Source organism: Pristiophorus japonicus, chromosome 3, assembly GCF_044704955.1.
Source record: "Pristiophorus japonicus isolate sPriJap1 chromosome 3, sPriJap1.hap1, whole genome shotgun sequence".
NCBI classification, from domain to species: domain Eukaryota; kingdom Metazoa; phylum Chordata; class Chondrichthyes; family Pristiophoridae; genus Pristiophorus; species Pristiophorus japonicus.
The window spans coordinates 216,827,503-216,852,995 of record NC_091979.1 but is presented as its reverse complement, the minus strand read 5'-3'; the positions used below and the strand labels follow the sequence as shown (position 1 = coordinate 216,852,995).

The 25,493-nt window shown below is 44.3% G+C and overlaps 1 protein-coding gene across 3 annotated transcripts in view; it reads left to right on the top strand.

Annotated features, from left to right (window-relative positions):
* The window catches only part of pcnt (pericentrin), a 308,639-nt gene that overhangs the window by 234,411 nt on the left and 48,735 nt on the right, over window positions 1-25,493 (top strand). For all 3 annotated transcript variants that reach the window (XM_070876280.1, XM_070876279.1, XM_070876278.1), the window contains 6 exons: window positions 2,647-2,817; window positions 14,804-15,379; window positions 15,947-16,049; window positions 17,897-18,069; window positions 21,722-21,919; window positions 23,869-24,042. In XM_070876280.1, coding sequence (XP_070732381.1) covers window positions 2,647-2,817; window positions 14,804-15,379; window positions 15,947-16,049; window positions 17,897-18,069; window positions 21,722-21,919; window positions 23,869-24,042 — 1,395 coding nt within the window. The remainder of the gene's footprint in view (window positions 1-2,646; window positions 2,818-14,803; window positions 15,380-15,946; window positions 16,050-17,896; window positions 18,070-21,721; window positions 21,920-23,868; window positions 24,043-25,493) is intronic.

The window sequence follows — 25,493 nt, the reverse complement described above, 5'->3', positions numbered from 1 at the left end:
CCTTCCAACTCTCTCCCCTCCTCCCCCTCCCCTCCTCCCCCTCCCCTCCTCCCCCTCCCCTCCTCCCCCTCCCCTCCTCCCCCTCCCCTCCTCCCCCTCCCCTCCTCCCCCTCCCCTCCTCCCCCTCCCCTCCTCCCCCTCCCCTCCTCCCCCTCCCCTCCTCCCCCTCCCCACACTGTCAGAAACACAGACACTGACTGACAGAGCATGAGAGACACAGACAGAGAGATAGAGGGGGCGGGGGGGCCGGTGCGGGGTGGGGGGGGGGTGGGGATTGGAAGGCTCCCGGTGCTGCAGTCGGTAAGTAGAAAATGTTTTATTTATTGATTTTTTTTATTTCTTATTAATTTTTTTTTGATTGATTTTTTTGGTTGATTTATTGATGTATTTATCATTTATTATTGATGATCGCTCTTTATTTGTAAAACTGAAGTGTTTGTAAACTTCCCTTTAAACCACCCCCCCCCCCATTATTCCCTACACCTGATTTGTAACCTACGCCTGATTTTCTAAGTGTAGACAAGGTTTTTCTGAGAGTACAAAAATCTACACTTACTCCATTCTAAGTTAGTTTGGAGTAAGTTTTCACTTTCAAAACGGGCGTAAGTGTCCGGACACGCCCAGTTTTGGAAAAAAAAATCTGTTCCAAACTGAAACTGTTCGAACTGACTAGAACTGGAGCAAACTAAATGCCGAGAATTGCAATTTCTAAGATACTCCATTCTAAAACAGTTGCTCCAAAAAAACAGGAGCAACTCAGGCCAAAATTTGGCCCCAATGTGTCTCATAGACCCTACTCTTTCTTTAGTTATCCACTTGCTCCTAATATATTTATAAAACATCTTTGGGTTTTCCTTGATTTTACTTGCCAAATTTTTTTCATGCTCTCTCTTTGCTTTCCTAATTTCCTTTTTAATTTCACCCCTACACTTTCTATACTCCTCTAGGGTTTCTGCAGTATTGGACCCTCGGTATCTGTCATAAGCCTCCTTTTTTTTCTTTATCCTACTCTGTATGTCCCTTGACATCCAGGGGGTTTTTTAGTCCCACCATTTTTCTTTAAGGAAACATATAAATACAGCACATTTTTAGCAGATCACTCATAATGGCTAATGTTGGGCTTTCATGCATGGACCTCCCGCTTCCTAAATTAGTGTCACTTTGGTTGTAAATATGCATTACTTTGGTATACTCTAAAGCTTGTGGAGGATGCAGAACAAAGGAAAAAAAATACTTTTACGATAATCCTCATTGTTCGAATGATATACATCTAAATTCCACATTTCCATCCAATCATCACTATACAGAGGTATAATGTTTGGGTGGATGGGGTGGTGTTAAATGGGGAGTTAGTTTCAGGTCAGAATGAATTTACCCAATGGCACCGGTGCTGGGGTGAGATGATATGGGGAGTAGGCGACCATTGCTGTTGTCCTGACTTTTTATAGGTTCTCATTACATGATTTCTTAGAACCCAACAAGCTAGAGTATACTTCCACTATGTGTGGAAGATGTATAGCATTTGAAGACTGAGAATGACCTTGCAAGGTATTTAATCTCCCTTTCTTTGTGTGAGCTTAGACAGTGAGCGTCAGTAGGATATTTGTCTGTGGTGCATCTCAGCTGAGTCTATTCCTGTCTTTACTAAGCATCACTTACACACCATGGCAATAGCAGAGACTGAACAGAAGAACATACGAATTAGGAGCTACTGTTGAGGGCTCCCAAATATTTTTTTTGCTCCTTGTTATTTCTTATCTCCACCCATGCTGACTCTACTTCCTGATCTTCTGAGTCAAGATCCTTTCTCACTACTGTCCTTATGTCCTTCTTTAATTACAAGGGCTATCTGCCCCCCTCCTTTTCAGTTCTGCCTGTCATTTCTAAACGTCAAGTACCCTGGAACATTTAGTTCCCAACCTTGGTCACCTTGCAATCACATTTCTGTAGTGGCTATTGGATCAAAGCCATTTATCTCTATTTGTGCCACTAGCTTGTCCGTCTTGTTACAAATGCTTAATGCATTCAGATAAAGAGCCTTTAATTTTAATTTTTTACCATTTTCCCTGCGTTCACCTTATTCACTGATGCACTTTTACCGTTAAACTCTGTCCCTTTTCCTGTCACACACTGCTTATCTTTACCCAAATCACTGCTCCACTGTCTTGACTTTTCTCCTTGGATTTCTAAATTTCCCCCCACCCCCCCCCCCTTTTTTTTTTAGTTTAAAGCCCTATCTACCGCCCTAGTTATCAGATAATGATGTTGAGCAAAACCTTGGTCGTTCCTTCCTCTTTCCCCACATCCCATCCCAGGGCACTGAGCTTGTTTGGTACCATCTAGCTAACACGGCTCGGACCAGTGATCAAACCTTCAGCCTTGGTCTATATGGCTCAGCTACTCGCTTCCTTAACCAGTTGAGCCAATGGCCCAGCCCTTGTGTTTGGAGATATGATAGGTGTGCAAGTCCTTACAACTGATAAAAGAAAGTGTGTATACAGAGTGCATGTTACTTTTTTCATTAAAAATTAGTGAGGATCCATTGATACTGGCTTGTAACAGAAAGCAATACATCAAATCTCATGTCATCGAAATAACATGCTGTGCTGCACATAGAAGGTCTGATGGGAATGGTCTGTGTCTCAGTTCCAGGAGCAGGAGAAACTGAGAGAGATGGAAGCTGCCTTGCAGCAGAAGAAGATGGTTATCATCCAGCTAAGTGCAGAACATGAGGGACTGCAGGCTGATCTTTCTGCAGTTAAAGAGAAGCTCAACTCCAGCACAGAGAGGATTGAGAAACTGCTGGAGATTGACCAGGTAAAACAGTCGTTGAAGAGATTGACCTATTCTGTCTTAAGATTTGCCTGCTATCTGAATTATTTTTAAGCAATACATCTTCGGGGGTGAAGTCCGGAAAATGTGCAGTTAAATTTCTCAGACTAAATTTCAGTTATTTTTAACTTGAGCCTTGGAGTTGTATTCGCTTTGCTCTTTCACTTGCATACACTTGCCTCCTGTTAGTTTTGGCTATCTCCAGTTTACGAGCACAGGAACAATGATGGACAGGAAAAGACCCTCTGGTTCATCCAGCCTGACCCACACAATCTATACACCCTCCATCCCACCCAAAAAACATGTGAGCTCTTGGGCAAGGCGCAAAACCAGATTTTAAAAAGCCCCAGGCAATTTGTAGGGGGAAGGGTGGAAGAATCTTGAAAATTCCTCTCCAACCCCATCAAGCGATCAAAACTGGTCCAGGAGATCACTCTGGCCGTGATAATTCTTGCAGTATCCACCTTTTTTAAGAAGCAATCGACTTCCAGCCAGAAACAGGTCCAGCTCTCGCTTGAAGGAATTCAGTGAATTGATATCCACCGCATGAGCTGGCAGCCTGTTCCAGAGATACACTATTCTCGGTGGGGGGGGGGGGGGGGGGGAACACCACTTGACACCTGGCCTTGCCCAAAATTAATTGGAACAAACTGTCAACTGGAACACAATCTATTCCCTTCATCATTTTAGAAATCTCGATCAAATCACCCCTAAGTCAACACTTCTCTAAGATATAGAGTCTCAGCTCTGTTCGCCTGTCTTGATAACTAGAATGCTTTAAACTGGGAATTTAGTCCAGTGGCCCTCCTCTGTACCCTTACCTAAACCTCACTCACCCATCATGTGAGAAGACCAAAACTGGACGCCCTATTCTAAGTGAGGCCTGACCAAGGTCTTGTACAAGGACAAAATAGTATGCCTTATATGCCTGCTTCCACTGCCCTTTCAGGTCATGCATTTCACATAATGTATTTCAGATCGTAACAAATTTCCTTATTTGCCCCCCTGGATTTTTTGGCAATTATCTTAAGTCTGTGTCCTTTGGTTACAACCCTCTGGTAACAGTTGCACATCCTCGATCTTTGTGTGCTAGCAGCACACATAATGCAGAGCAGTATCATGCAGCAGGACCACTATTGCGGTGCACCTTGTTCTGGCTGTGCTCCCCCATGATGTTCCAGCATGTTTGCCAGGTTCACCGTGGTTTTTACTTTTAGGCCGGTGTTGGTGAGGTGAGGCCGATAGGTAAGAATACTGTCCAGGGTGATGCCCAGGTATTTTGGGTGGGCTTCATGGATGAGTCTCCACAGAAGAAAGCGATGACACAACTGCCTTCCCTGGATTGGGGGTTAGGCGCCAGTTCTGAAAGTGGTGTTCCAGCAGTCCAGGTCATTTGTTAGCGTCCTACTTGCTTCTCCTAACGTTGATGCCTGCTTCAGCAGTGTTGTGTCATTGACATGCGAACGTCCGGGATTTGGTGCAGGGCATGTCCACCGTATAGATGTTGAAAAAGGCCGGTGCGAGCATCGACCCCTGTGGCAGATCGTTCTTGTGTCCATGTTCGGCAAGATAGACGCGGAAGTTATGGTTGCTTGCCATGAGGACGGTTACAAGGAAGCTCAAGTCCACTCCAACTGAGTGGCTTCCAATGCTGGCCCACGTTGTCCCGCCTGCCATTCTTTGCGGTGCTACTGTGCTTCATGAGATGGAAAAAATCATGAGCAACACCGACCTTCCTATTCACAAAAAACTTGACAACCCGCTTAAAGTTGTGCCAGTCATTCTGGAATACAGCAACAAATATTCATGCAGCTGGTATCGACCCACTATCCAGATGGGCAGAATCGTGGGTACATGCAACATAAAGAACCGACACCTCATCACTGACCCAACAGCAGAGGTCCCTGGCTTCAACCTCCCTCAGACAGTGGACAGTACTCAACTGAATCCGAACCAAAGTGATTATCTGCACAAACCTTTTTGTGACCTTCGGCACATGCGCGCAGTTGGCCCTGCCCCCTTTTGCGCATGCGCACTGTCACTAAGGCCACGCATACGCAGTACCCCATAGTTGTTCCTGCACTGCAGCGTGGGCCACGCTTTGTTCAGCTGCATGAGAGAAGGTTGCTGGCCGGGGAGAGAAGAGAAGATCAAAAGGGTAGAGAAAGGAAATCAGAGGGGGGAGAGAGGGAATCAGAGAGGAGGAGGAGAAAGAGAGAGGGAGTGGGGGCAGAGAAGGAATCTGTGGTGACAGAGAATCGGAGGGGTAGAGAGAGGAGTTCAGGAACGGGGCGGGGGGGTGCTAAAGAGTACGGAGAGCACAGTGGGGATGGGGAAGAGCATGATCCAGATCTAAAAGGGGGGTGGCGTGAGAATGTGATCGAGATAAGACGGATCACGTTCTTCCAACCCCACCCCCTTTACACCCTCACCACATTCTCCCCCTCCTCCCCCTAGACCTGGTTGATTTCTCGGAAAGTTTGGTGCATGTGTGGCAAGTGACATCATTGGACTAGACGAAATCCGGAAGTCACAACACTCACTATTCACTTCGTATCCAATAAACCTGTTAACGATCCGTGACCCCCACACAATGCCCCTTCTGTGGGGAGGGGAGGAGGTCATAAATCTGGAGGCGGGATGTGAGGAGGAACTTGGGCAGGGGAAGAAGGTCAGAAACTTGGGCGGGGGAGGTGGTCAGTGACACGTGGGGGTGGGGTGGGGAGAGGAGAGGGAAGGTGGTCAGGGACTTGGGCAGTGCGAGAGTCAGGGACTTGTGGGGGGTGGGGTGGGTGGGTAGGTCAGCAACTTGGGCGGGGGTGGGGGGGAGGAGGTCAGAAACATGGGTGGTGGGGGCAGGAACTTGTTTGGGGGGTGGGAAATGGTCAACCCACGAGGGTGAGCCCTGTCTGTTCCAAGTGAGTGCTGCTCTGTCTGGAGTAGGCAGTCAGAATGGCTTGAATTATACTTTGCAAAGTAAATGATTCTGTCGGCAGGGAGGATCTAATTACACATTGCAAAGAAACAGCTGGGTGTGTCTGGTCCTCCAAGAGGACCAATCAGTAATCAGGACTTGCAATCCATGGGGACGAATCTGAGCTTTTGGTATTGTGAATGAACTTATCCAGTCCACACAGGGCATGAACGATGTGGTCACCTGCTCCACAAGTGGAAGATGAGGGATGACCTGAAGTACGACTGTGGCCATGAGTCTCAGAACATGGAACACATCACATCACCCTGACCACTAGGATCTGTTGCAGGAGGTGTCTCATTTCTCCACTCAGTATCTCAGGAGGTCATCAAATGGATTGCCAAACTTAAACATCCCATTATAAGTATTTTCCCTTCATACAAAACAGCAACTGGAAACAGTTTCTACTTATTTACTCTATTGCAATCATTCATGATTTTGAAACAGTGTAACAGAATATTAACCAACAACTTTGGTAATATGCAAAGCAAAATGCTGTGGATGCTGGACATCTGAATTAAAAATGCTGGAAATCCTCAGCAGGTCAGGCAGCATCTTGGCGAGCGGAACAGAGTTAACATTTCAGGTTGATGATCATTCGTCAGAACTGGAAAAAGTTAAGATGTACCTGGTTTTTAAAAAAGTATATAGAGACAGGGAAAAGTAGGAGGCCAGGAAAGAACAAAAAGGAAGGTTTGCGATAGGGTGGAAGGCAGGAGTGATTAAATGATAAAAGGGATGATGCTGCAAGCCAAAAAAGGGACAAGTAAAGAGGAAATTAATGTAATAGTAAGGAAGGACATTAGCTTGGATGATGTGGAATCGGTATGGGTGGAGCTACGGAATACCAAAGGGCAGAAAACGCTAGTGGGAGTTGTGTACAGACCACCAAACAGTAGTAGTGAGGTTGGGGACAGCATCAAACAAGAAATAAGGGATGTGTGCAATAAAGGTACAGCAGTTATCATGGGCGACTTTAATCTACATGTAGATTGGGCTAACCAAACTGGTAGCAATGCGGTGGAGGAGGATTTCCTGGAGTGTATTAGGGATGGTTTTCTAGACGCAATATGTCGAGGAACCAACTAGAGGGCTGGCCATCCTAGACTGGGTGATGTATAATGAGAAAGGACTAATTAGAAATCTTGTTGTGCGAGGCCCCTTGGGGAAGAGTGACCATAATATGGTAGAATTCTTTATTAAGATGGAGAGTAACCGAGTTAATTCAGAAAATAGTGTCCTGAACTTAAGGAAAGGTAACTTAGATGGTTTGAGGCTTGAGTTGGCTAGAATAGACTGGCAAATGATACTTCAAGGGTTGATGGTGGATAGGCAATGGCAAACATTTAACGGTCACATGGATGAACTTCTGCAATTGTACATCCCTGCCTGGAGTAAAAATAAAAGGGGAGGGTGGCTCAACCGTGGCTAACAAGGGAAATTAAGGATAGTGTTAAATCCAAGGAAGAGGCATATAAATTGGCCAGAAAAAGCAGCAAACCTGAGGACTGGGAGAAATTTAGAATTCAGCAGAGGAGGACAAAGGGTTTAATTAAGAGGGGAAAATAGAGTACGAGAGGAAGCTTGCCGGGAACATAAAAACTGATTGCAAAAGCTTCTATAGATATGTGAAGAGAAAAAGATTAGTGAAGATAAATGTAGGTCCCTTGCAGTTGGATTCAGGTGAATTTATAATGGGGAACAAAGAAATGGCAGATCAATTGAAGAAATACTTTGGTTCTGTCTTCACGAAGGAAGACACAAATAACCTTCCGGAAGTACTCGGGGACCGAGGGTCTAGTGAGAAGGAGGAACTGAAGGATATCCTTATTAGGCGGGAAATTGATGGGATTGAAAGCCGATAAATCCCGGGGCCTGATGGTCTGCATCCCAGAGTACTTAAGGAAGTGGCCCTAGAAATAGTGGATGCATTGGTGATCATTTTCCAACAGTCGATCGACTCTGGATCAGTTCCTGTGGGTGGAGGGTAGCTAATGTAACACCATTTTTTTTAAAAGGAGGGAGAGAGAAAGCGGGTAATTATAGACCGGTTGTCCTGACATCAGTGGTGGGGAAAATGTTGGAATCAATTATTAAGAATGAAATAGCAGCACATTTGGAAAGCAGTGACCGGATCGGTCCAAATCAGCATGGATTTATGAAAGGGAAATCATGCTTGACAAATCTTCTGGAATTTTTTGAGGATGTAACTGGTAGAGTGGACAAGGGAAAACAGTGGATGTGGTGTATTTGGACTTTCAAAAGGCTTTTGACAAGGTCCCACACAAGAGATTGGTGTGCAAAATCAAGCACGTGGTATTGGGGGTAATGTACTGACATGGATAGAGAACTGGTTGGCAGACAGGAAGCCGAGAGTTGGGATTAACGGGTCCTTTTCAGAATGGCAGGCAGTGACTAGTGAAGTACCGCAGGGCTCAGTGCTGGGACCCCAGCTCTTTACTATATACATTAATGATTTATATGAAGGAATTGAGTTCAGTATCTCCAAGTTTGCAGATGACACTAAACTGGGTGGCGGTGTGAGCTGTGAGGAGGACGCTAAGAGGCTGCAGGGTGACTTGGACAGATTAGGTGAGTGGGCAAATGCATGGCGGATGCAGTATAATGTGGATAAATGTGAGGTAATCCACTTTGGGGGCAAAAACATGAAGGCAGAATATTATCTGTTTGGCGGCAGACCAGGAAAACGGGAGGTGCAACGATACCTGGGTGTCATGGTTCATCAGTCATTGAAAGTTGGCATGCAGGTACAGCAGGCGGTGAAGACGGCAAATGGTATGTTGGCCTTCATAGCTAGGGGATTTGAGTATAGGAACAGAGAGGTCTTACTGCAGTTGTACAGAGCCTTGGTGAGGCCTCACCTGGAATATTGTGTTCAGTTTTGGTCTCCTAATCTGAGGAAGGACGTTCTTGCTATTGAGGGAGTGGAGCAAAGGTTCATCAGCTGGTCTGACACATGAGGAGAGACTGATTCAACTGGGCCTTTATACACTGGAGTTTAGAAGGATGAGAGGGGATCTCATAGAAACATATAAGATTCTGACCGGACTGGACAGGTTAGATGCGGGAAGAATGTTCCCAATATTGGGGAAGTCCAGAATCAGGGGACACAGTCTTAGGATAAGGGGTAGACCATTTAGGACTGAGATGAGGTGAAACTTCTTCACTCAGAGTTGTTAACCTCTGGAATTCCCTGCCGCAGAGAGTTGTTGATGCCAGTTAATTGGATATATTCAAGACGGAGTTAGATAATGGCCCTAACAGCTAAAGGGATTAAGGGCTATGGAGAGAAAGCAGGAAAGGGGTATTGAGGGAATGATCAGCCATGATCTAATTGAATGGTGGTGCAGGCTCGAAGGGCCGAATGGCCTGCACCTATTTTCTATGTTTCTACGTGTCTGGCGGAGGTAAAATGGGAATGACAGAATAATCAGCAACAGTTGTTGTCTGGGGGGATAAAGTGGGGGCAGAGGTTATGACCTGAAATTGTTGAACTTAAGGTTGAGTCTGCAAGGCTGTAAAGTTCCTAATCGAAAAATCAGATGCTGTTCCTCAGGCTTACCTTGAGCTTCATTGAAACCATGTAGGAGGCAGAGGTGGATATGGGGCGGATGGAAGCCCGGGGTCATTCTTGCGGACTGAACAAAGGTGTTCTGCTAAGTGGTCACCCAAACTGCATTTGGTCTCCCCAATCTAGAAGAGACTGCACAGTGAGCAGCAAATACAGTATTGTAAATTGAAAGAAGTACAAGTAAATCGCTGTTTCACCTGGAAGGAGTGTTTGGGGCCGTGAACGGTGGGAAGGGAGGAGGTAAAAGGGCAGGTGTTGTATCTCCTGTTCATTTTTTTTTGTTCATGATGTGTGCCTTGCTGGCAAGGCCAGCATTTATTGCCTAGGAAGATGGGATCGGGGTGGGGGGGGCTGTTGGGGGTGATTTGAGGAGTGGACCAGGGTGTTGCGGGGGGGAACGGTCCCTTCAGAATGCTGAAAGGGGGTGGTGGGAAGATGTGTTTGGAGGTGAAGGAAATGGCGGAGGATGATCCGTTGAATGTGCAGGCTGGTGGGGTGGAAGTGAGGATAAAGGGAACCCGATCATGGTTCTGGGAGGGATGGGAAGGGGTGAGAGCAGAAGTGCTGGAAATGGAATGGGCACGGTCGAGGGTCATGTCAACCACAGTGGAGGGGAATCCTCGGTTGAGGAAAAAGGAAGCACTGGTGGTGTCTTCAGAGCAGACGATGGTAATGTTATAGTTCAGCTGATTCTAAACCACAGCACAAGGTAAGGAATGTGACCACTCTTGCTGAGGTTATTTTCAGGGCTGCTATGCCTGTTTCTACTAACTCTATCTTAAAGGCAGCTGTGTGTAGTAATGTGTGTGCTTCCCTTTTCTTTTTCATCGTCTTCAACTGACGAAATTGACAATGATAACTACTTGGCATGTCCATGCTTGTAAAATGCTGAAACGAAGAGGTGGCTATGTGGGAAAAGTACTTTCTGCTTGGAGTAAAAAAAAAAATACTGCTTTTCCCCTCTCCTGCCAGCTCACACTCCCAAAATAATATACAAAACATTATTTTGTAATGAATCACTTTGATTTTACTCATGAAAGCTGAGATTTTACATCTCAACTTCTTTCCTCGGTAGTCTATCAAGGGGACATCCTGAACTCGGCTGCATTGAGTTTAATGATTGCTGGTGAATTAAAGTAGCTGGGGGAGGGGGCTGGTCTGGTGCTCTGTACTGGTCTAAAGCTACTTGATCCTGGAAAATTCCAACTCTCTTATTAGTTGAGTACACAACAGTTTTCAGCCAATAATGGTTGGATCACTCGATTGACACCTAGGCCAGACAGAATTTTTGCTTCCTATAAAGTTATTGGGCCCAAGTTTCGGCCTCAGTTGCTCCTGATTTTTTGGAGCAACTGGTGTAGAACGGAGTATATTAGAAATTCAAATTCTCGGCATTTAATTTGCTCCAGTTCTAGTCAGTTAGAACAGTTTCACTTTGGAACAGAATTTATTTTTCAAAAGGGGGCGTGTCCGGCCACTTACGCCTGTTTTCAAAGTTTCGTCAGTGAAAACTTACTCCAAACTAACTTAGAATGGAGTAAGTGAAGATTTTTGTACGCTCGAAAAAACCTTGTCTACACTTTAGAAAATCAGGCGTAGGTTACAAATCAGGCGTAGGGAATGGTGGGGGGAGGCGGGGGTTTAAAGGGAAGTTTATAAACATTAAACACTTCAGTTTTACAAATAAAGAGCCATCATCAATAATAACTGATAAAAACATCAATAAATCAACCAATAAATCAATCAAAAAAAATTCATAATTTTTTTTTTTAAATCAATAAATAAAAAAATTTCTACTTACTGACTGCAGCATCGGGAGTCCTCCAACAGCGTGCTGGGATATCCCCCCCCCCCCCAGTGTGTCTCTGTCAGTATCTCTATCTCTATCTGTCTGTCTGTGTCTCTCACTCGTCTGTCAGTGTCTGTGTTTCTGACAGCAAGGGGGGGGGAAGGGGGGGGGGAGGAGGAAGAGGGGAGGGGGGGAAGGGAGAAGGGAGAGAGGGGGAAGGAGGGGGGGAAGGGGGAGAGGAGGAGGGGGGGGAAGGGAGAGAGGAAGGGGGAGGGGAGAGGAGGGGGAAAAGAAAGGAGAAGCGGGGGGGGGGGAAGGAAAGGAGAAGAAAGGGAAAGAGAAGGGGGAGGGAGGCTGAACGGGCCGGGCCCAAGACTTCGGGCAGGGCCCGTCCCCAGCACCAGATTTACAGGTAGGTGGCGCGGGTCGGGGGTCGGAGGGAGGTCGGGTCGGGGGGGGGGGGGGGGCGGCGGAGGAGGGAGGTCAGGTTGGTTTGGGGAGGGGGGGGGGGAGGTCGGGTTGGGGAAGCGGGAGTCGGGGCGGGGGGGAAGCAGGAGTCGGGTCGGGAGGAAGCAGGAGCTGGGCGTGGGAGGCAGCCTTATGCACGCAGCCCCAGTGAGGTCATTCAGCCAGGGCTGGGGACTGCGTGCTTCGGGCCCCTCCCACACAGTTTTGGGCGCCTGGAGCTACTGCACATGCGCGCCCACTGTAGCGCATGTGCAGAGGTCCCGGCACTGTTTTCAGCGCAGGGACCTGGCTCCGCCCCCCACAGCTTGTGTTGCGCTGCGCCCGACTCCGGAGGACCTGCAGGGAGCCGGAGAATCTGTAAGTTTTTTTTTAGGCGCACTTTGTGGCGCGAAAAATGGGCGTCCAGGTCGGGGCTGCGCCGTTCTAGGCACGGCCCGAAACTTGGGCCCATTGAAACTGCTTCAACGGCAGTCAGGCTGTCCCCATAATAAGTATCACCGAGTAAGGAAATGGAATTACTTTGAACAGAAAAACAAAGTTGTTTCTCTTTTTATTACTCCTTCCCACCCCCAGACTTTCCAGCTCCATAAAATCAGTCTCACTTTCTGTTTTGCTTTGGTCATTTATTCATTTGCTGTGTGAGGGACTTTGATGTGTGCAAATTGGCTACCACATAAGAAATAGCCAGAGTAGGTCAAATGGCCCCTCGAGCCTGCTCTGCCATTTAATAAGATTATGGCTGATCCGATCATGGACTCGGGTCCACTTCCCTGCCCGCTCTCCATAACCCCTTATTCCCTTATCGGTTAAAAAATGTCCATTTCTGTATCACATTTATTCAATGTCCCAGCTTCCACAGCTTTCTGAGGCAGCGAACTCCACAGATCCACAACCCTCTGAGAAGAAATGTTTCCTCATCTCAGTTTTAAATGGCGGCCCTTATTCGAAGACCTAGTCTCTAGTTCTAGTCTCCCCTATCAGTGGAAACATCCTCTCTGCATCCACCCTGTCAAGCCCCGTCATAATCTTATATGTTTCGATAAGATCACCTCTCATTCTTCTGAATTCCAATGATTAGAGGCCCAACCGACTCAACCTTTCCCCATAAGTCAACCCGTCATCCCTGGAATCAACGTAGTGAACCTTCTCTGATCTGCCTCCAAAGCAAGTATATCCTTTCGTAAATATGGAAACCAAAACTGCATGAAGTATTCCAGGTGTGACCTCACCAACACCCAGTACAACTGCAGCAAGACTTCCCTGCTTTTATACTCCACCCCTTTGCAATAAAGGCCAAGATTCCATTGGCCTTCCTGTTCACTTGCTTTTCCCTACATACTGATCTTTTGTGTTTCATGCACAAGTGCCCCCAGGTCCTGCTGTACTGCAGCTCTTTGCAATTTTTCTCCATTTAAATAATAACTTGCTCTTCGATTTTTTTTTTTCTCTGCCAAAGTGCATAACCTCACACTTTCCAACATTATATGCCATCTGCCAAATTTTAGCGCTCACTTAGCCTGTCTATGTCCTTTTGCAGATTTTTTGTGTCCTCCTCACACATTGCTTTTCCTCCCAACTTTGTATCGTCAGCAAACTTGGCTACGTTACACTCGGTCCCTTCATCCAAGTTGTTAGAAACATAGAAACATAGAAAATAGGTGCAGGAGCAGGCCATTCAGCCCTTCTAGCCTGCACCGCCATTCAATGAGTTCATGGCTGAACATGAAACTTCAGTACCCCCTTCCTGCTTTCACGCCATACCCCTTGATCCCCCGAGTAGTAAGGACTTCATCTAACTCCCTTTTGAATATATTTAGTGAATTGGCCTCAACTACTTTCTGTGGTAGAGAATTCCACAGGTTCACCACTCTCTGGGTGAAGAAGTTTCTCCTTATCTCGGTCCTAAATGGCTTACCCCTTATCCTTAGACTGTGACCCCTGGTTCTGGACTTCCCCAACATTGGGAACATTCTGGAAGTCCAAATACACCACATCCACTGGATCCCCTTTATCCACCCTGTTCGTTACATCCTCAAAGAATTCCAGCAAATTTGTCAAACATGACTTCCCCTTTATAAAGCCATGCTGACTCTGCCTGACCGAATTTTGCTTTTCCAAATGTCCTGCTACTGCTTCTTTAATAATGGACTCCAACATCTTCCCAACCACACATGTTAGGCAAACTGGTCTATAGATTCCTGTTTTTTGTCTGCCTCTTTTTTAAATAGTACCCACGTAACAGCAACGACTGTATTTCAAAAGTAATGCATTTGTTGTAAAGAGCTTTAGGATGTCAGGTGGGCATAAGTTCTTCTTTTATTGCTTTAATAAAAAACACTTCAATGTGGAACTTGAATGTTAGCTAGCTTATCTTTTGTATGGTCTTCCTCATCATCCTCTGCATACAAAAGTCCTACCCTTTGTCACATCGCAAGAAGAAAAGTCTTAAAGTTCCTTTCAGCCCCCACCCCCACCCCACCCCCCACTTGGATGGTGATTGTAAAAGATGAATGATGTTCAGAGAAGGTATTGGTGCCAAAGTAAGTAATCTAATAACCTTCACCTTGTCTCGAGCATATCTGTACATATGTTAGTACACATCTGTAAATGAAATTCTACTTGTCCAAGTAGCTGGCCAGGATCTGTGAGCAGCTTCTCTGTTTTGAGCTTGTAACTCATTGGTGCATCCAATTACTTACCTACCCATCTAGAAACTGAGTGTAGACAGGCAACTAATTTCACAAGTCATCAGCAGCTGAAACTGTTACCAGTCTGAAGAACTGCATCTCTTGAATCTATACTTAAATATAGTGCGAACTCTAAACAAGGGTCTACACCCAAAATGTTAGGTTGTCTTTTTGTAGATGCCATATACACTTGCATTTTAAGTTTGTATTTCTGTTTTATTCATTTTTAAGTGTAAAGTTTATTGTGAAATACTTATGCAGTATTTTATCGAGCTGCAGCCAGATACCAGTGGACAATTTAGATGGTTCACTGGCATCTTTGAGTGGCTGTAGTTCAATATTGCAGCATAAGATGTTTCAATGTGATCTGGAGCAGGACACAGCCACACTTTTGAATTCCTGAAAGCCCTTCGTAATTCTTTAACTTATTCTAATTGGTTGTTTACAATATTTTTTTGAAGGAAAAAGACCGCACCATTGCTGACTTAGAGATCCACACCCGCAACCTGAAAACTCAGGTGAACCAACTGCAAGAAGCCTTATTGCAGCAAGAGGAGGAACTAGCGAATCGGGCAAAAGAAGTCGAAGACTTGAGTGAGAAATGTGGTCGACAGGGACTTGAATTGCAGCGACTGTCCAATTTGGAGGCAGATAGCCCACAAGTCAGTCCCTCAAATTACAAAGAAACTTCTCAGACTCTTAGTCAAAATGGGCATCAGCCATTTACCTACAATCACACGATCAATGAGAGCTTGTTGAGTTCTCCAGAGCTGATGAGAAAGTATGAAGAAAGTCTGGAATGGATGAATGGACTGCACTCAGCCAGGATCTCTGAAATCAGTGGTGTGCACAGTGCCGACGTGGAGATGGTGCACAGTGCAAACGCGGAGATGATGCACAGCAGATCACCTGGCATTGGGAAAGACACAGATGGAGAGGAGCAGAGCATTCACTCTGCAAAGGACAGACTGCAAAGGCATTCTCCATCCCCATCTGATTATGCACATTCACTCTCAGAATCCTCTGATGCAGAGAAGGTGAGAGAGGAAAAAAATCTGTTTTAAAACATTATTTTTATTTAAATCAGTTTTTTTCATTTGAAATGTTGTGATCAAATCAGTCATAGCATTATACAACTCCTGGTGCACTCTCTTAGGACACTGGCCAGCATTTGAGGTATTCTGTACAAACCTTGGTTTAAGTTGCCTGTCTGCTGTTGGGGTAAACTATAGCCAGCAGTTTGATTTCAAATTCTGTTTTTAATTTGTTTCTTTTTATAAGTACAATTGTAGGCATTCTGTTTTGCAGCATCCTGTTCGGTTTGGAAAAGTGATAGAAATTAGAAAATAATAGTCACGTAAACTTGAGTCGATTCATCATCAACACAACATATAATCGACTCGCGGGAAATAAAAATTACTTCACAGAATCATAGAAATTTCAGCCCATCATATCTGGACAGATGCTAGCTTCCCCCACTGCTCAGTGCCTCAGCTAATATATCAGAAATTGTCATTAACACATTTAAAACTAGGATGAATAGAATGTCACATTTTTTGAAGATGCAAGACAGACATCCTTAATGGTTTGTGTTTTCTCCATAGGCTCAAAATGATGTAAAAGTAGAATTGTCATTGACAGCCTTGCTGGAAGATAGAGCATCAACAGTGCCAATCCCGGACTGGATAAGCGATGGCTGTGGCAGCAGTAAGTATGCCATAAAGAACACAACATGGAACGTTTTCCCCATTCCAAAAAACAATTCATACTCCATACTAGAAGCATTTATTCTTACTCATCTGTTCGTACCAATGTAAGAGCATGTTCATTCTTCTTGCACAAGGGAGCCATCCAAATGGAAAGGGAGCATGGATAGCTGGCTGAGTTTTTAACAGTTGCTTTGGGCCCTATTTTCACCAAGATCGTGTGCCATTTTTTGGCATGAAATACTCACTTTCCAATTTTCGCCAACGTTTGAATGCCAGCGCCGGCCATGTATGGCAGTTTAAAAAATGTTGCCGCAGACACAAGTCAAAACGGGATCCAGCTCCGTTTTTCGATTTTGGCCGCCAACGATTTTTCTTTCAGTGCAGCGCACACTGCCCAAAAGCCCCGCAAAAAAAAAAACAGACATTAACTTAAGGAATCAGCGCTGGGCACGAGAACAGGAGCGAGGCAATAACAATACATGACAAAATACCTTTTTTTTTCCACAGTGAACTCTTTTTGGAGCAAGGGAAGATGATTTCCAGGCCGAAAAGACTGCTTCCCCCCCCACCTCCTCCCACCCCCCTGCTACAATCTCGGGCCAAAAGGACTGCTCCCCACCGGCTGGACCCGCTGCAATCCCAGGCCGAATGGCCCCCTGCTCAGTCCCGCTCCCCCTGCGAGTTGAAGTTTGGGAGCGAGAGGGCCATTTGGCCCAGGATTGCAGCAGGTCCAGCCGGGGGGGGAGAAGTCCTTTGTGGCCTTTCGGTAGCGGTGGGGTAGCAGAGTCCTTTCGGGGGAGCAGGCTTCAGCTTGCTTCAGCAACTCTGGTTGCCCTGGCAACTTCAGCTTTTCACGCTAGCCCAGAGAGTTTTTAGAACAGACTTGAAGCTCCGCCCCCCCGACTAACTTTGGAGGGCGCTGCGCCAAATTCAAATATTTCTTTGCGAAAGTCACGATTTATTTTTCTGATGCAAACCTACACAAAAAAATCGTACGTTAACATGTGCGGGCGCCAAAAATCCAGCAACTGGAAAATAGGGGCCAATTATTTCTGTTACCTCCATTGTTGATGCAGATCTCATTTAGCAAGTGTGTCAGTACATAGTTTTGAGTCCAGGACCAGCATCTTGTTTCAGGTTTCATGTGCAGCTATTCAGCCTATTGTAAATATTGAAAGGAAATTCAATGGAGGATGAAGAATGCAGAACTTGAGGTGTAGATGAGTTTACCTAGGGATACATTTGCTGATCATTTCTTAGTGCGATTTGTTCTTCGGATGAAGGTTAGATGTGAATGGATTGCTCATCCTTAATGTATTTGTAGAGGGAATTGTACCCGTCATTGGATCACAGGGTTGGATCGCTATGACCAAGAATGGTGGTTTACTTTATTTGCTGTTTTTTCATGGCTTGTCTGTCTTCTGTATAGTTTTTAAACACACAAACACATAGCCTTCCTTTTGGTCTGATCCGTTCTTTAAGACTGTTTTTGGACATTAAGTAAATACTTTTTGTGTGAGGAAGGATGAGAAACTTTAATTTCTTTGGCTCAAAAACCTGTTTGCAATTTCAGTGGAAAAAATCATTGGTTTTATATCTACAATTGTCAGAATTTGGCAGATGCCATGATGATTGCAATCTAGGCGTTTGGTCTGGTGACAGGCTAGGATTCCAAGTTGCTTTCTTTAACCTTGAATTATATGCAGTCAGCTGTTTTAATTCTTTGCTGGTAAATGACCTTTAACTATCTCAGTAAGAATTGGGTGGGCTGGGAAATTAATAAAATAGTAGCCTTAATAACAAAAGTGGGAGAAAAAAAAGCTTTGTTTAAATATCTTTCCACAGATGCAAGTTTGGATCTAGGAGCGAAACTAAATCAGGAGCTTGAAACAACAGAACGACTGGACAGTAGTTTTGTGGAGTACCTACAACATCGTGGAATTGCATTGGTAGATGTAGACAGTCATGCAAGGGAGCACAGACTATGTGGAGAAGAAGAGCCTTCTCCACAGCTACAGGTCTGTCTTTAATTTTACTTTACAACTGTAAGAATGCACGTGTTGAAATGCTGAAATATGCAGATATGCTATCATGTAATATTCATTAGAAATTAATAGAATAAAATGTGTTCATATGGTATAAGGAAATGTAAAGTAATTGTGTTGATGATTAAAAGTATTTAGACCTTCCTCATCTACTGTCTTCACGTATCAGAGATAAGATTAAGTTAAGAGGAGGATTGCTATCGATGTAGTCCACTAGAAGTACTTTTATTTGATAGTATTGACGTGATTCTCCCTTCTCATTCATATCAAGACAGCTATCATTGGCTGACTTCTTGGTTCTTTTGCTTGTTGGCAGTGATCACTCCTCACTCTTGCCATGCAGAGAATCTTTGGTTTCCATCTTTGAAAACCATCTTCGTCATCTTCAGAACATCTCTATTTGTTTTTCTGACATTGGGGGTACCTGAGACAATGGATGCATTGGTTTTGATCTTTTAAAATTACCTAGATTTTAGAACTATCCCTGCAGATTGGAAGGTAGCAAATGTAACCCTGCCATTCAAGAAAGGAGCAAGAGAGAAAACAGGGAATTACAGGCCAATTAGCTTGACATCAGTAGTAGGGAAAATGCTCGAATGTATTGTTTGGGTCGTGGTAACAGAGCACTTAGAAAATCATAATAGGATTGGGCAGAGTCAACACTGATATATGAAAGGGAAATTGTGTTTGACAAATCTGTTGGGAGTTTATTGAGGTTGTAACTAGCAGGATAGATAAGGGGGAAACCAGTGGATGTGGTGTATTTCGATTTTCAAAAAGCATTGATAAGGTGCCACACAAGAGGTTATTACACAAAATTAGGCCTCATGAGATTGGGGGTTATAAAAAGAAAGAAAAGACTTGGATTTTTATAGCGCCTTTCACGACCACCAGACGTCTCAACGCGCTTTACGGTCAATGAAGTACTTTTGGAGTGTTGTAATTTAGGAAACGTGGCAGCCAATTTGCGCACCAGCAAACTCCCATAAACAGCAATGTGATAATGACCAGATAATCTGTTTTGTTTTTTGAGGGATAAATATTGGCCAGGACACCAGGGATAACTCCCCTGGTCTTCGAAATAGTGCCATGGGATATTTTACTTTCTCTTGAGAGAGCAGACAGGACATCTCGTCTGAAAGATGGCACCTCTGACAGTGCAGCGCTCCTTCAGCACTACACTGGAGTGTCAACCTAGATTTTTTTTTTGTACTCCATTCCCTGGAGTGGGACTTGAACCCACAACCTTTGGTAGGAAAAATAGAAACGCAGAATTTTTTTAAATGGTGAGACTGGGAATTAAAAAAGAATTAATCCTGGGAAGTGGGCGTCGCTGGTAAGGCCAGCATTTATTGCCCATCCCTAATTGCACTTGAGAAGATGGTGGTGAGCTGCCTCCTTGAACCATTGCAGTCCTTGTGGTGAAGGTACTCCCACAATGCTGTTAGGGAGGGGGTTCCAGAATTTTGACCCAGCGATGATGAAGGAATGACGGTATACTTCCAAGTCAGGATGGTGTGTAACTTGCAGGTGATGGTGCTCCCATGCGCCTGCTCATCTTGTCCTTCTAGGTGATGGAGGTTGTGGGTTTAGGAAGTGCTGTCGTGCATCTCATAGATGGTACACATTGCAGCTATGGTGCGCCGGTGGTGGAGAGAGTGAATGTTGAAGGTGGTGGATGGTGTTGAGCTTTTTAAGTGTTGGGGCTGCACTCATCCAGACAAGTAGAGAGTATTCCATCACACTCCTGACTTGTACCTTGTAGATGGTGGAAAGACTTTGGAGAGTCAGGAGGTGAGACACTCGCCTCAGAATATCCAGCCTCTGACCCGCAGTATTTATGTGGCTGGTCCAGTTAAGTTTCTGGTCAATGGTGACCTCCAAGGTGTTGGTGTGGGGGATTCGGTGATGGGAATGCCATTGAATATTAGGGGGAGGTGGTTGGATTCTCAATTGTTGGAGGTGGTCATTGCCTGGCACTTATAGCGCAAATGTTACTTGCCACTTAGCAGCCCAAGTGTGAATGTCATCCAGATCTTGCTGCATGCAGGCATGGACTGCTTCATTTTCTCAGGAGTTGCAAATGGAACTGTTGGTATTCGGAGGGACCTGGGTGTCCTTGTACACGAATCACGGAAAGTTAACATGCAGGTACAGCAAGCAATTAGGAAAGCAAATGCTATGTAAGCTTTTATTACAAAAGGATTGGAGTAAAGGAGTAAAGAAGTCTTACTGCAATTATATAGGGCCCTGGTGAGACCACACCTTGGAATACTGTGCAAGTTTTGATGATCTTATCGAAGGAAGGATATACTTGCCTTAGAGGGAGTGCAACAAGTGTTCAGTTGACTGATTCCTGGGATTAGAGAGTTGTCCTATGAGGAGATAGTGAGTGGATTGAGCCTATATTCCCTAGAGTTTAGGAAAATGAGAGGTGATCTCATTGAAATGTATAAGATTCTGAAGGGGAATTACAGGGTTGCTGAGAGGTTGTTTACCCTGGCTAGATCCAGGGGGCATCTCAGGATAAAAGGTCATTTAAGACTGAGATGAGGAGGAATTTCTTCATTCAGAGGGGTGAGAATCTTTGGGATTCTCGACCACAAAGGGCTGTGAAAGCTGAATCGTTGAGTATATTCAAGACTGAGATCGATAGATTTTTGGACTCGAGAATCGAGGGATATGGGGATTGGGCGGGAGAGTGAAGTTGATGTACTCCTGCAGTAAAAGTCTTCTGATGAGTCGGCTGGAAGAGTTATACCCAGCATGCTTGCTTAACTCCTAGGTTGATTCTGGGGATGAGGGGGTTGATTTATGAGGAGGAGTTGACTTATGAGGAGGGGTTGAGTAGCTTGGGCCTCTACTTATTGGAATTCAGAAGAATGAGAGGTGATCTTATCGAAGCGTGAAAGATTGTGAGGGGGTTTGGCGGGGTGGATGCAGAGAGGATGTTTCCACTGATGGGGGAGACTGGAACTAGGGGGCGTGATCTTGCAATAAGGGGCTGCCCATTTGGAACGAGGATGGAGAGAAACTTCTTCTCAGGTTGTGGATCTGTGGGGTTTGCTGTCTCTGAGAGCTGTGGGGGCTGGAACATTGAATGAATTTAAGACAGAGATAGACAGTTTCTTGAACGATAAGGGGACGGGGTTATGGGGAGCGGGTGGGGAAGTGGAGCTGGGTCTATGATCAGATCAGCCATGATCTTATTGAATGGCGAAGCAGGCTCGAGGGGCAGTATGGCCTACTCCTGTTCCTATTTCTTATGTTCTTAATAGAACTTTATTTACAGACAGTTGACATTCATTTTATGCCACATATTAGAACCTTTCCTGTCGAAATAGAAGCCAGTTTTTACACATCAAAGAATGCACACCCCAATATTAGAAACCCTTGTCACCAGAAATATTGGGTCACCTCTACTGCGGGTGATATCTTAAAATCCTGAGAATAGACATCATGTAGGTTATCATTTAACAAAACTTTGACTTTTATTATTACTTTTCATCCAATCATCTAACACTTTTATCCAAGAATCTAATGTCAAGTATTGCATTTGAAGACTGCTTCCAACATTTTCATGTTGTGGTTGAGGTTGAAGTCTGCTCCATTTCTCCCCCATCAGGCATTGCTGAATAGGGTACATGAGGAAGGTTGTCGGGTATTAGCACTGTCGGAAAGGCCTTTTCTTCGCCCTGGATCTCAGCCTGTCTCGGTCTCGAGCAAAACGATGGAGGAATGGCAGCAAGAGAAAAAGACATTGCTTGACACAATTCAGTTATTAAAGGACCTGTTTTCCAAGGCAACAGACAAGGGTGATGAGGTAAGTTTACAAAGCTATTGTGAAGAGGTATGCCTGAGCCTTGAATCATCATCATCATCATAGGCGGTCCCTCGAACGAGGATGATTTGCTTCCACTTGAGTTAACAACTGTTTCAATGAAGGACCTGATGTTCCAATCCTGAACTCCAATTGAGGGGGTAAAAGATGCCTGGGTGTGGATTTTTTTAACGTGTGGGGACCATTGCACGGGCTTGACAGAACTAGGCCATATCCAGTGGCAAGGGTTAACCAGGACGACTGGAAACCTGCTCTGCTGAGCCTTGTATAACCAAGTTGTAGAGAACACCTCTGCCCCTCCTCCCCATCACATACAATACACTGTGCAGCTTCAATGGGGTGACGTCCACAGATGTAATTTCACAAGTGCAAATACTATGTTCAAAGGAAGTGTGTATGTGTTTACAATTTTATTTTCCCAGTACCCCTGAACTACTTTTGGAAATTAGATAATCAGAATTATTCTGTTCTTTTGACATATACATGGCTCATAGCTAAAGCTTTCTGTTCCAATGGGCAGACTGCACTGTTGACTTACTTTTTCATTCTTCATATGTGGGTGACGATTTATTTATACCTCTGAAGGCATTACGAGCCAACCACATACTGTAGGCCAGACTAGGTAGGGGTGGACCAATTTTATGTCAATCTGATAACTTTAATGGTAATTTTCTGGTTCTAGCCCTAGCCCTCAAATTACCAGATTTATTGAAATATTTTTCACAACTAACCATGATGAGGATTGAATTCTGAAGGAAAAGCGGAATTTCTGCAGTCTTCGGGTAACTAAATAGTTGCACAGTGATGCAGAGTTCTTAAAGGAACTGCCACATGTTGCATTTTCCCCTTCTTTGGATCTTGGCTAACTTCCTCAAAAAAAAAAGATAATTTCTATCCATCTTTCGACCTATATGTGCAACACTGCCTCCCATCTGTCAGTTTTCATTTGCCTGCAGCACTTGGATTTATCAGATATTACACCTGATTATTTTCCTACCACTTCCATCAAAAAGTACTTCAATGTAGCATGGATTAGCTGGCATTGTATGGCTAACTGTTAGAATGTTAAACATCTTGTGATTTTCCTGTTCTTTCACATACATTTTATGTAAACCAAGGTTGAATAGTGCTCAGTGAGAAGGACCATATCAAAGGTAGGTAATTTAACATTTATGCACACACCATGCCAATTGTGACCTGATATACGCACAAACAAGCAGAAGTCCCATCTTCTGACACTCATAACTTCAGTTCACCACAGTAACAGTAATTCATGGGCATGTCGGCACAAGAGTGCTTCATTGCATTGAAGTATTTTGTAGGCACTGTTGGGAGTCATTAACACCTCAGCAAGCACTAGGGCCTAATGCACTTTTGGCAATCACTGAGAAGCACTTTAGTATAAGTGAGAAAAATGCAGCACCGGAAGCTAATGCTCAAGTTTTTTGATGTTTATAACTTACCCATGTTTTAGCTGTGCATAAACCCTTCGGCAACAAACTGTCAGATGCTGTGTTTCTGTGAATAATAGCAATCTCTAAAGAAGGTTCTTTCTCTTGTTGATAAGGTGAAAGTAATTGCGCTGCTGAATGGGCTAAAAGTTTCCCAGATTGCCAGCGTGAAATCACTAAATAGTTTGGTGTATCACAGCCTTTTTTTGTGAAGATTTGTTATGCTGTACTGTACTGTAATGTGTATATTGGAATGTAGCAAATGACTTTGTTTCAGTTATCCATAACGACTATAATTGCATTCCATTGTTAGCTTCTTGCCAACTTGATACAACAGTTAAACTCAAAGAATAGAACAGTTGTGAATAAAATAACTTGTCAAAAATCATTATTTTTAGCAGTTATCCTCTATTCTATTCTATGAACCTGGAGTTATAAACATTATTTAAGAAGTCTTGACTTCTTTCCCTACCTCTATAGGATTCTACAGGTCGAAGAACTGATTGGAGAAGGGAGTTACTACAGGCTGTGCAAGCAATCCTCAACCAGGAAAAAAACTCTTTCTTGTCTGAATTATGTTCATACACCCAGAACCAAGCTACAGGAGCAGAGAACACCCAACCTGAGATACTTGAGCGCATTCTTAAAGAGCAGGTAAATACTGACTCACACCAGCTCTGTCTGTAGTAGTAACCGTGGTCCTTCTGAAAGAATCATCATGTTGTGGTAAATCTTGCAATATAGGACAGTTTTGATGGACTCCAGAACCTTATCAAATAAAAGTAGAAGCCAGTGCAGCTGTGGTGAAGCCATTGTGAGATCATTTTATGTGGCAGTGGAGAATGTTGATATTAAGCAGAGTTCGAGGTTAACATTTAAATGTAGTTTTGCAAGAACAATTAAAATTTAAGTTGATACAGAAACTCTCTGCCTTTTGTAGGTTGTTTGAATCAGTCTGCTGTAAAAAGAATTTAGTATGCTTAAATCAACAATTGAAAAATACTCCCTTCAGTTTCTGATCTTAGATTGTACTTGAATTATGAGAAGTTGTGGGTAATCAGCATTAAACTAGAGAGTGGGTAGAGCAGACCCTCCAAGTCCGCACTCAAATGCCAATTTTTCATTTATGACGCTAGGTTGTGTGTATAGATAGACTTATTAGACTGCTGAGAATTGCAGCCAAACGTCAAGCGGCCAACATCCAGCATGACTCACCGGTGATGGCAATCAAAAGCAGCATCCCTGGCTAATTTTATTTTTCCAATCGTTTCTCTAGCATTGAAACATTTTTTAGTGCCTCTGTTGATGCCCTGACTGTGGCCAGTTAATTCAGCAGAGATGAGCATCAAACCTGGAACCTTGAGGTTTGTTTGGATCAGTTACATGTTGACTTTACCAATTGAGCCATCAGGGGAGCTTGAAGCAAATTTCCTTGCGGCATATCCTGCTGTGCAGCCGTAAGTTCAGCAGAAACCCTATTTACACATGTAAACAGGGCTTCCACCCATGTTATATTAGTGCAGCGGGAGAACCACGATGGAAATTCACCCCCGATATTCTCAAGCATGATTTAGTCTTCACTGAACTCAAACCTTATGGCTGACTGTTAAGATCTCATAAATGGCAATGTATAATACATACTGCTGGTAAGCATTATCTTTCCTGTATTTCTATTTATAACAGTTGCAGTCAGTTTCAAAAGTTAAGCAAGATTTTATTTTAGCCTAAGAAAATTGAAGTGGGCTTGTCCTGTCACTTGTCATTGTGATGTCACAGAAGTGGTATGTGCTTCAACTGCAGCCAGATTATCATAAATAGTAAAGGAAAGCAGGGCAAAGTAGGACAAATGAGATGTGTACAATGAAACATCACAAACAGGACATTGTGGAAGAGTGGGTAGAGCAGCAATGGAAAGGTTCAAAAATCAAAGCGTCATACAGCAATGATGTCCTCCCTCCCTATTACAAGGACTTGCATGATGCAGAATGCAATGAGGTGAGCAGCAATCTGAAAGTGTCATAATATTATCTGCCTCTTCCTAATTTTATTCAATCTCCAACTACAAGTGAATCGGCCACCATCCAAATGGGAGGGAAACTGCAGGA